The sequence below is a fragment of the Amblyraja radiata genome, chromosome 8 (assembly GCF_010909765.2).
Source record: "Amblyraja radiata isolate CabotCenter1 chromosome 8, sAmbRad1.1.pri, whole genome shotgun sequence".
NCBI classification, from domain to species: Eukaryota; Metazoa; Chordata; class Chondrichthyes; order Rajiformes; family Rajidae; genus Amblyraja; species Amblyraja radiata.
In genome coordinates, this window is record NC_045963.1 from 72,203,801 (window position 1) to 72,216,425 (window position 12,625).

The window sequence follows — 12,625 nt, forward strand, 5'->3', positions numbered from 1 at the left end:
GGAGTAGATGCAACGGGCCGAATGGCCTAATTCTGCTCCTGAGACGTGATATTGGAGGGTTATATCTGTGTATAGCTCCAGAATTATATCCCTTCATAGTTATCAAAGTTTCTAACAGTTGACTTTCATCTATCATACATGTCCCACTCCCAATTATCCAAGGCTCCCATTATGTTCAATCATTTAACCTAGTTTCAATTTTGAGTTTTAGTTTTTTTCCTTTCTTTAGCTCTGTACCTGGGTGGCTTCTTCCTTGAGTCAATAAAAGACCTTTGAAACCTTTGAGTCAAGATACATTTTGGGTAATCCTTTGTTTTTAAAGAGTGCTGAAAGCTATCGATATATTTTTTTAATTAAAAGGTTTCTTTCTGATAACATTTTCTGATCTACGGTTATCATGTTGCAGTGGTTGGGGGTTCTTGGTCTTGGAGGTCATTGAAAGTGCCTTCTATTGAAAATAAGGGTAGCCCAATCTTATTAAAATGAATTTTCAGTCCCAGTTTCTGAGTCAAATACCCCGTTCATGCTGCAGAACTATATGCACAAGGTGTAGGAAGGAACTGCAGATGCTGGTTTACATCAAAGATGGACAAAACATGCTGGAGTACCTCAGTGGGACAGGCGGCAACTCTGGAGAAAAGGAATGGGTGCGGTTTTGGGTCAAAACCCTTCTTCAGTCTGTAGAAGGATCTCGACCAGAAACGTCACCCATTCCTTCACTCCAAAGATGGTGCCTGTCCTGCTGAGGTACTCCAGCATTTTGGTTCTATTTTATGTGCAAAAGGTGATTGGAGCAGATGATTAGAGGATAATGGTGCTGAGCAAAGGTGGCGATGAAGGGGTATGATCTGTTCATGCAAGAAGTAACAAAACTCTGCTCATGATCTTTGCAAGCACCTCAATATTTCAGCCAGTCCGCAGCACCAGAGTGGACAGGACTTTAACTTCTGCCAATGTCAGCAATTATTTTTTAACGTTAGTGCCACCAAATGGAGTTTCACTCTCCTGTGGGCTTGATCATGTCAAATTGATTTAAGATCCCTTAAGTGCACTATCCAAGGTAAATGTGTAAACTAAATGCGGCAGTGTAATCTTTTAGTGTATTAAAAACTATAAAGATGATTGCGTCTTTGTATCCTTTATCATTTGATCTGCATTTTGAATTAATGACAGCAGTATCTAAATTATTTTCAATTTAGTTTTGTTTTTAAATAATACAACATGGAGCACAGGAGACCAAGTGGTGTATACTATTTATGAGGGGAATAGACTGGGCGAATGCACAGTCATTTGCCCAGGGTAGGTGAAATCAAGAAACGGAAGATATAGGTTTAAGGCGATAGGGGCAAGATTTAATAGGAACACAAGGGGCAACTTTTTCACTTAGGGGGTGGAGGGTATATGGAACGAGCTGCCAGAGGAAGTAGTTGAGGCAGGTACAAGAACAGCATTTAAAAGCCTTTTGGACAAGTACATGGATAGGAAAGTTTGAGGGATATGGACCAAATGGGACTAGGTTAGATGGGGCATTTTGGTCAGCATGGGCGAGTTGGGCCTGATGGCCTGTTTTCATGCTGTTCGAATATTTAAAATGGTATGATGGGATGCATCAACAAATGCTTTGAAATCCTTACTGATCTTTTAAAGTGGAATGTCTATATTGCAAGTATAATTAAAGCACTGCTTCAAATTAATTCAAAAAGAGGTTATATTGTACTTTATTTGCAAAGTTTTCATAGAGCGGGTCTTGTGGGAGTTTTTGTACTACTAAAATGGCCTGGACACGGCTTTCGAAAAATCCAATATTTTAATGCAGCAACTTGTCATCCAATTTCCCTATCTTTCTACGACCAACCGCAAAATTGAAAAAACCTCAAAACTGAATTCTGCACATTTTCTCCAGAAGACACCAACCACCATTTTCTGCAGCCACTTCTGCAGAACAAACAGGGATAGTTAATGAGCAGAAAAATAAAGCATGCACATCTTTAAGGAAAACTACTGTAGCTCTCAAAGTTGGACCATATTCCGCACCAGGTGTTATCCACCTGGGATTTAAAATAAACTTTCAATGGTCACAATTTCAACATGAATCGTTCATCAAAAAAAATAAATAAAATAGAACAAATATTCAGAGTCCCAGGAATCCTTAGTCAGCCCAGAGATCGATTTAATCGGTGAGCAGTCAGTACTCATTGATAAAATGGGAGGTTGAAGGTGGATCAATAAGGGCTCTTTTATCCTGAGGCTGAAATCATTTGCTTAGTGGAGCTCTTTCCTTTACCATGGGTAAGGTGTGAGCTCTGCTTTCAAGTGTGCAGACAGATTTCAAGGTCGACTGTATTAAATGTATAAGTAGTTAGAATCCCTTCTTAGCAGCACTTCATCATTTCAAGGCTAAATGCTTACATTGATTGAAGTCTCATTTTCTATGGGTTTATTATTAAGAGCCTTTCAGGGAGTTGTTTGTTAACCCGTCTAGGCAAGGCATTAAGCCAGCAATAGCTCTATCTGTCTATAAATACTGGACTCAAAATTAATTGACAGCAGTGGAGAGCATTAACAGGCTGAAGGTTTTTAATTATTATTCTCGCACTACTGGCTAGATCAAGTGAGAGGCTTGGATGGAGAGGATGTGTGGGAGAGTCGAGGACCAGAGGTCATAGCCACAAAATAAAAGGACTTCCTTTAGGAAGGAGATGAGGAGGAATTTCTTTAGTCAGAGTGTGGTGAATCTGTGGAATTCATTGCCACAGAAGGCTGTGGAGGCCATGTCAATTGATATTTTAAAGGCAGAGATAGATAGATTCTTAATTAGTACGGGTGTCAAGGGTTATGGGGAAAAGGCAGGAGAATTGGGTTAAGAGGGAGAGATAGATCAGCCATGGTTGAATGGTGGAGTAGACCTGAACTGAATAGCTTGTAGGGCAGAGCAGATATGAAACAGCCTCGTGGGGACCAGAGGTTACACAAGCCAAATGGAGTAAGAAAGAACAGCAGTATCTCAGCATGCCCAAAAGTTTGTAGTGTAAACTAAGTAGGTTTTTATAGCAATCCAACAGAATCGGTCACTGGTACTGTTTTTTTTTCTTCTAAATGTCATTTTCTTAAATTTCAATGCCTCCAGCTTCTGTCATAGATGTAGCCATGGTCATAGCTTCTCAGGTCCTTCTTCCCTGTGGCTATCAAACTGTACAACTCCTCTCCCTTCTGCCATGGGGTAGACTGTATTTACATGGTGCACAAAAATGCTGGAGAAACTCAGCGGGTGCAGCAGCATCCATGGAGAGAAGGAAATAGGCAACGTTTAGGGCCGAAACCCTTCCTCAGATGGTGCTTTCTCCCTCCCTCCTCAAGAGCTGCAAAATCAATTCTCCGCTATTTATTTCTAAATAGAATTACTATTCCTGAGATCCCAGAAAGCAATGTGGTTAAATGGAAGATGTGGGAATGGCTACCCAGGGTAAAAAAGCACGACATTGTCACTGAAACACTGGACTATCGAAAGATGGTGCTGGAATCAATCAAGGACAGGCATTAGTGTTCAAAAGGGAACTGCAGATGCTGGAATATCGAAGGTACACAAAATTGCTGGGGAAACTCAGCGGGTGCAGCAGCATCTATGGAGCGAAGGAAATAGGCGACGTTTCGGGCCGAAACCCTTCTTCAGACTGGAGTCTGAAGAAGGGTTTCGGCCCGAAACGTCGCCTATTTCCTTCGCTCCATAGATGCTGCTGCACCCGCTGAGTTTCCCCCGCAATTTTGTGTACCTAAGGACAGGCATTAGCTTGTTTATTTTACAGATATTTGATGAGTGGATGTTCTGGGGTGGAAGATTGCAACCTTCATGTGGTCCGCCCTTGCAATCAACCCGGCGTCCACAATCAAATAGAACAAGTTGTCCTACAACTTTAGGCTGTGTACGCCATACACAAGAGGAGGATGTTCTGATTTGCACATTATAATGCAGATTTTATTTTTAGAATTACAGTGTGGAAACCGGCCCTTCAACCGACCAAGTCCGCGCCAACCAGAGATCACCGCACAGTAATATCATCCTACACACACTTGGGACAATTTACAATTTTACCAAGCCTATTAACCTACAAACCTGAGATAGACACAAAAAGCTGGAGTAACTCAGCGGGACAGGCAACATCTATAGAGAGAAGGAATGGGTGACATTTCAGGTCAAGACCCTTCTTCAGACAGAAGGCTGAACCTACAAACCTGTACGTCTTTGGGAGGAAACCAGAGCACCTGGAGAAAACCCACACAGGTCACGGGGAGAACATACAAACTCTGTACAGACAGGATTGAACGCGGGTAATCTGACACTGTAAACTCTACCGCTGCGCCAATGTGACGTACATGTGGGATTGATGGATGTGTGGAATAATTGGTTACACTTCCGATACTAAAATACTAAGAGGAGATTGTGTAAATAAAGGCGTCCCAGCATTGGACCCCATAGTAACACTGTTCGGCGCCAGAATGAAGAAATGAGGCTTTGATAATACTTTGAATATTTTAATTTTCATTGAGAAATTTAGCTCGTTTCAGGAACAGACCAATTAATTGTTGCTTCTTCTCAGAAGCACCAGTTTTGCAGATGAGACAAAACACCACAAAGACCAGATAGTCCTGATGCACTAGATCCTCAAAACAATTTCTAATACATAAAGTTGATAACATTGCTCATATGACCTCAGAACATGCTGCATACAAGTAGTTACACTGGGACAACACTTCAGATTACAACACATTGGAACAGGCATACAATCCACACAATTTAATGGCAAAAGCTTAACACCATTAGAGATAATAATGTTGGATAAAATACCTAGTCAATTGACAATATAGTCCCTGGACACCCGACAAAAAGGTACAATTTTTAATTTAAAATGGGGTGCGGAAAGAAAAGGTTAGAGTACATAAAGTCACCTTATCATTACACTAGAGCCAGCCCCTAGTATATGAAGTGAACTACGTTTCTTCCCATTCATTCATTTCCATCTCAGAATGTCATTCCTTCCCTATAGTTTCTAGATGGAATAATTAAAGTTGCACGTCTCACCATCTTCAACACATACTTTTTTATTTAGGGCAGATTTTGATTTTTGCAGGTGATTGAGATGGCTTTCGGGTAAGTGCATTGAGCTTTTCTTTTCTTTAGGATTTGCTGATCACAGCACCAGATCGTGGATAGGAAGGTTGTCATCAGCATCGCAAGGCATCTTCGTACATGGGGGCATTTATATAATGAGACAAAATTGTACGTGGGTTCCTGAAATATGCAAATACTTATTTTAGGATTGGGCAGGGCAAGAGAGAACATTCCCATCTATTTCTTGTTTGATTAGTATGGGTGTCAGGGGTAATGGGGAGTAGGCAGGAGAATGGGAATAAGAGGGAAAGATGGATCAGCCATGATTGAATGGCGGAGTAGACTTGATGGGCTGAATGGCCTAATTCTGCTCCCATTATTTGTGAATTTATGAAGAAGCATTTAGAAAGATACACGGATAGAATAGGTTTAGATATGGCCCAAACATGAGGCAGGCGGGACTAGTGTGGATGGGGCGTGTTGGTTGGCGTGGGCAAATTGGGCCGAAGGGCCTGTTTACATACTGTATGACTCTGACACAAACTACACAGATAAATCTCAGGAATGCAAAGGGAGGTTTAAATACATCTTCATGGGTGTGTTTGTGTGTACATTTGCGATGGGCTAGGCTACAACTCACTTGATTATTTAACATTGCCACTTGTGAAACTGGATAGAAAACAAGTTTTTCCCTCATTTCATTCCCAAAACAAAAGTACTTTTCTTAATAACTATCGTTCGAATACAAAAGTTCTGGCATGAATAACTGAGCATTAGAGAAAGTCTGTAGTAGTACTTATGAATCAAATTTATCATTAATGATTTTATAACAGGCGTTTGACATTATTTCATAAATGTTTGAAGATGTGTTTTATGTGAGAATTTCCCCACTTGGTAAACTATAGTTTTGCAATAGTCCAAGTGGATGTTTCAGATTATCAATAGATTTACAAAAAACAGCACCCATAGCTTTCACTTTGATTTCTGTGTTTAGAGCAAAATGTTATATTTTCTAAATTCTATTCCTCTACGCAAGAGTCAAAAAATAACGAATTTGTTTTCTTTTTATTCTTCGGTTAAACAACTATTTTCATCACAAAAGGAAAATCAGCTTTCAACGCATTATCAGTGCAAAACATAAAAACAGATCACAAAATGGAACAGCTGAATAGACTTAGAGAAGCACAAATAACAGAGAGCAAATCAGTCCCAGCTAGCATTAATATCTGGACTAGGCTGCAATTTTCATCTGAAAGTATAGAAAATACAGAAATTTTCAAAACCAAAATTGAATAGCAACAGCTTTATTGTGTTCATTTGCCAGCTTTACATTTGGAAAGTAAAAGCAAACATCTATTCATGCAGGGGGACTCCGACACTTCCACTTTGAAGCCTGTAGCAAGCAGGTCTAAAGTATGTTTCACATCCACGGAAAATAAAACGTCCTTCGTCACATCAAATGCAGCCTCTCGTGTATTTAAAATGAAAATGCTACGTCCATAGAAAACAGCTAGTCCATTGCAATACTGAGCTTTAGAATGCTAATGAAACTCTCTGACCCGTATTTATACCTTGGGACACGATATTAAACACAGTAAGACACAACACAGTCTAATATATAAAGTGTCTGGCTTTTAAAGATTGAACGTGGGATGGAATGTATTTATTTTGTGAAGTATATAATCTGGAACCAGACACCTTCATGAACTTGTACCATCTTCTGCACCCTGAACCCTCGTTCAGCTCATTAACTCGACGTCCACTGGTCCACAGTCTAGAACTTGTTAATTTAATTCGGATACGAGGAAATATCTCATCAATGCCTTCATTTTGCTCTATTTTGTAGACTCGACCGACATCATTACATTGACTTTCCCAAGTCTTAAGCACTAGCATAGCCAATTGAATTATTGTTTACCTGTGGACAAGTATGTCTCCAATAGTAACAGCTTGCAGTTCAATATCTGCCTGGACTGATACACAGTTAGGCCGTTATAAATTTTGATACATACATACACGCACACACCTACGCAAGACACACACCCACACACGGGAAATTAACATTGACCTTTCACAAAATATTGAATTCTGGATTTACAAAAACAATCTTCTATATAAAATACTTAGCACATTCATAGAGTTGCAACCCTTTCACACTGTAAATTGGAAAAGGGTTCCATCTTATCAATTATGCATTGTAAACAGAAATAGCTGGTGACTGCCACTATATTACATAACGAGTTCATAACAAGTCTTTTCCATCGTGTCGGTGAATCTCCAGGATAAGAAATAAATAATTGCCAAAAAGAATGACATTTAAAAAGCTTAAAAATCAGCAACACATCATCTTCAAGTGAACCGTGGATAGGTTAAAAAAGTATTTTAACAGATTCTTAAACCAATCTAAATGTTAGGGAGACACACCACCAGGTCACAAACCTTAATGGAATGACTAACTAAATGCTTTTTAAAATATAAACAAACATAATCACATCGACCTTTTCGAATAGATCTTTACAATGAACTGCAAAGGACAAATTATGAAAAAAACAGCAAACGTATTAAAATGATCACCTATAATACCTTCTCAGTTAACACAGAAAGAAAGAGAATTAAAGTTTGCATTCCAAACACTATGCTTAAAGGATTTAAAAAATATATTAAATGTAAAATTTTAATTATTTTTTTAAATGAGTGCGCGTGTTGTTGAATTTTCACCAAGAATTATTCGGGATTACATGAATTTCCGACACTGAATTCACGCCCTTTTTGCATATGTTTCTTCACAATCCTTTGCTGCAGTATTGAATTACCACCCAATGGACACAAAAGGAACTGTTTATACGTCACTGACATTCAGAACAATTTTCAAGCAAAATGATAAAGAGTGTTACCATGCCCTTTGTAGTGCTGTGATGTCTATGGCTAGGACTAGTCTCCATGTCGGGCATTAAATCAGTGGATGGCCACAACAATATATTGTTAAACTTACAATAACTGGCAGATTACACAAGAAAACAAATCCCAATTATTAACATTGAAACAGGGATAACCAAGTTTGTCACAACCCAGTACACATAATAGCAGGTCACAATTTTGGCACGATTTTGGCCAATCTTTCATTTCAGATCTCCTTCTCCATGGATGGATTTCTTGATCCGCAGCAACATGGTTGTAAGCCACTGGTCCAGTCTTGATATGGAGTCAAATTCCTTCACCTAGAGGGTCAAATAGAGTCAGAGGGTCATACAGTGTGGAAACGAGCCCTTCGGCCCAACTCGCCCATGCTGACCATCCACACTAGTCCCACCTGTCTGCATTTAGCCCATATATCCCTCTGAACCTACCCTATCCATGCACCTGTCTGAATGTTTCTTGAATATTACGATAGTGCCCATGTGATTGACGAATTCACAAGAATATGTGACCACGAGGCGGCACGTTGACGCAGCGGTAGAGCTGCTGCCTTCGAGCGCCAGAGACCCGGGTTCGATCCCGACTATGGGTGCTGTCTGCAGCTGAGTTTGTACTTTCTCCCTGCGACCGCATAGGTTTTCTCCGGGTGCTCCAGTTTTCTCCCACATACCAAAGACGCACAGGATTGTAGGTTAATTAGCTTCTGTAAATTGTCCCTAGTGTGTAGGATTGTGTTGATGTATGGGGTGATCGCTAGTTGGCATGGACTGAGTGGTCCAAAGGGCATGTTTCCACACTGTATCTCTAAAGTCTAAAAACAGCTGAAATGCACACTATCGCCTCAGCGCAGAGGGAGAAGAGGAGGGAAGAGACTGGAGACCTAAGACTTTTGCCTCCATCACAGTGAGGAGATGTTGGGTGGACTCACTGTGGTGGATGTTAATATGTGTTTATTGTTGTTTTTTATTGTATTGTATTGTATGTATGACTGCTTCAATTTCGTTCAGACTTCGGTCTGAATGACAATAAAGGCTATCTAATCTAATAATCTAATCTAATCTAGTTTAGTTCAGAGATACAGCATGGATCTCCAATTCTGAGGAGATCGGCCATGCATCTCTACTGATCGAAGGTCAGCGTGGACAATGTGGGCCGAAGGGCCTGTTTCCATGCTGTATCTCTAAATTAAATTCTGCAAACTGCGTGTACTCACTGCTTCAGTGTAAGATTCGCCGTTCTGTTCCTCGTGGGCTTCAAGCAATTTCTACGACAAAAGAAGAAAAACAATGAGTTATAAATGCAGATCAGAAAGAATGTTCATGTTCAAAAGTTATAGGAATAGAATTAGGCCATTCGGTCAATCGGGTCCACTCCACCATTTAATCATTCTAATCCCATTTTCCTGCTTTTTCCCCCCATAACCCTTAACACCCGTTCTAATCAACTATTTGTCAATCTCGGCTTTAAAAATATCCACTGACTTGGCCTCCACAGCCCTCTGTGGCAATGAGTTCCACAGATTATGAGTTCCACAGATTCAATTTACCCAACACCACTTCCCGACTAACCTGGATTTCACTCAATTCCTCCAACTCCTTTGACCCGCGGTCCCCTGCTATTTCCGGCAGATTATTTATGTCTTCCTTAGTGAAGACGGAACCAAAGTAGTTATTCAATTGGTCCGCCATATCCTTGTTCCCCATGATCAACTCACCTGTTTCTGACTGCAAGGGACCTACATTTGTTTTAACTAATCGCTTTCTTTTCACATATCTATAAAAACTTTTGCAGTCAGTTTTTATGTTCCCTGCCAGTTTTCTTTCATAATCTATTTTTCCTTTCCTAAAGGGCTTAATTAGGAAAGGAAAAATAGATTATGAAAGAAAACTGGCAGGGAACATAAAAACTGACTGCAAAAGTTTTTATAGATATGTGAAAAGAAAGATTAGTTAAAACAAATGTAGGTCCCTTGCAGTCAGAAACAGGTGAGTTGATTATGGGGAACAAGGATATGGCGGACCAATTGAATAACTACTTTGGTTCCGTCTTCACTAAGGAAGACATAAATAATCTGCCGGAAATAGCAGGGGACCGCGGGTCAAAGGAGTTGGAGGAATTGAGTGAAATCCAGGTTAGTCGGGAAGTGGTGTTGGGTAAATTGAATGGATTAAAGGCCGATAAATCCCCAGGGCCAGATAGGCTGCATCCCAGAGTACTTAAGGAAGTAGCTCCAGAAATAGTGGATGCATTAGTAATAATCTTTCTAAACTCTTTAGATTCTGGAGTAGTTCCTGAGGATTGGCGGGTAGCTAATGTAACCCCACTTTTTAAGAAGTGAGGGAGAGAGAAAACGGGGAATTACAGACCAGTTAGTCTAACATCGGTAGTGGGGAAACTGCTAGAGTCAGTTATTAAAGATGGGATAGCAGCACATTTGGAAAGTGGTGAAATCATTGGACAAAGTCAGCATGGATTTACGAAAGGTAAATCATGTCTGACGAATCTTATAGAATTTTTCGAGGATGTAACTAGCAGCGTGGATAGGGGAGAACCAGTGGATGTGGTGTATCTGGACTTCCAGAAGGCTTTCGACAAGGTCCCACATAAGAGATTAGTATACAAACTTAAAGCACACGGCATTGGGGGTTCAGTATTGATGTGGATAGAGAACTGGCTGGCAAACAGGAAGCAAAGAGTAGGAGTAAACGGGTCCTTTTCACAATGGCGGGCAGTGACTAGTGGGATACCGCAAGGCTCAGTGCTGGGACCCCAGCTATTTACAATATATATTAATGATCTGGATGAGGGAATTGAAGGCAATATCTCCAAGTTTGCGGATGACACCAAGCTGGGGGGCAGTGTTAGCTGTGAGGAGGATGCTAGGAGACTGCAAGGTGACTTGGATAGGCTGGGTGAGTGGGCAAATGTTTGGCAGATGCAGTATAATGTGGATAAATGTGAGGTTATCCATTTTGGTGGCAAAAACAGGAAAGCAGACTTTAATCTAAATGGTGGCCGATTAGGAAAAGGGGAGATGCAGCGAGACCTGGGTGTCATGGTACACCAGTCATTGAAAGTAGGCATGCAGGTGCAGCAGGCAGTGAAGAAAGCGAATGGTATGTTAGCTTTCATAGCAAAAGGATTTGAGTATAGGAGCAGGGAGGTTCTACTGCAGTTGTACAGGGTCTTGGAGTATTGCGTACAATTTTGGTCTCCAAATCTGAGGAAGGACATTATTGCCATAGAGGGAGTGCAGAGAAGGTTCACCAGACTGATTCCTGGGATGTCAAGACTGTCTTATGAAGAAAGACTGGATAGACTTGGTTTATACTCTCTAGAATTTAGGAGATTGAGAGGGGATCTTATAGAAACTTACAAAATTCTTAAGGGGTTGGACAGGCTAGATGCAGGAAGATTGTTCCCGATGTTGGGGAAGTCCAGGACAAGGGGTCACAGCTTAAGGATAAGAGGGAAATCCCTTAAAACCGAGATGAGAAAAACTTTTTTCACACAGAGAGTGGTGAATCTCTGGAACTCTCTGCCACAGAGGGTAGTTGAGGCCAGTTCATTGGCTATATTTAAGAGGGAGTTAGATGTGGCCCTTGTGGCTAAGGGGATCAGAGGGTATGGAGAGAAGGCAGGTACGGGATACTGAGTTGGATGATCAGCCATGATCATATTGAATGGCGGTGCAGGCTCGAAGGGCCGAATGGCCTACTCCTGCACCTAATTTCTATGTTTCTATTAACTACCCTCTGACTAAAGAAGTTCCTCCTCACCTCCTTTCTAAAAGAGCTCCCTTTAATTCTGAGGCTATGACCTCTGGTGTTGGACTCTCCCACCAGTGGAAACATCCTTTCCACATCCACTCTATCTATGCCGTTCAGTATTCAATTTTACTACAGCTTTCATCAGTCTATCTGTGACTAAAGGAATGACAGTGCATAGCAGGAGAGCAATGGCTTAGACAGTGGTAAGTAAGATATACCACACTTGAACATACAGGTGAACACGCAGCCCAGACCATCACACAAACATCACACAACTCCCTTCTCATGACTGCATCTACACCTCACGCTGCCTCGGCAAGGCCAGCAGCACAACCAAGGACGAGTCGCACCGTGGCCACTCCCTCTTTTCTCCTCTCCCATCAGGCAAAAGGTATAGAAGTGTGAAAACGCACACATCCAGATTCAGGGACAGTTTCTTCCCAGCCGTTACTAGGCAATGGAATCATCCTACCACAAATCAAAGAGCGGTGCTGAACTACTATCTACCTCTTTGATGACCCTGGGACTACCCGTGATCAGACTTTGCTTTCTTTACCTTGCACTAAATCGTGTATCTATACACTGTAAATGGCTCGATTGTAATCATGTATTTTCTTTCTGCCGACTGGTTAGCACGCTACAAAAGCTTTTCCCTGTACCTCGGTACACGTGACAATAAGCTAAAGTGAAATTTAAAATGCTGGCGAGAATTTAAAAAGCGACCGGAGAAGTTTAAAATCAGCATTCTTGGTTTCTTGGTCCTCCAAAATATTCCAAATGGAATTTAAACTGGAGGTGGACTAGGCGAATGAGAAAGGGCAGATACCTGTCT

General features: G+C 41.0%; 1 protein-coding gene across 1 annotated transcript in view; it reads right to left on the reverse strand.

Moving 5' to 3' along the window:
• Positions 1-4,514: 4,514 nt before the first annotated feature.
• The window catches only part of LOC116976375 (beta-soluble NSF attachment protein), a 39,234-nt gene continuing 31,123 nt past the window's right edge, over positions 4,515-12,625 (reverse strand). Inside the window, exons 10-11 of the mRNA XM_033026216.1 lie at positions 9,237-9,287; positions 4,515-8,325 (exon numbers count right to left, since the gene is read on the reverse strand). Of these exons, the coding sequence (XP_032882107.1) occupies positions 8,227-8,325; positions 9,237-9,287 (150 nt within the window). The 3' untranslated portion in view covers positions 4,515-8,226. The remainder of the gene's footprint in view (positions 8,326-9,236; positions 9,288-12,625) is intronic.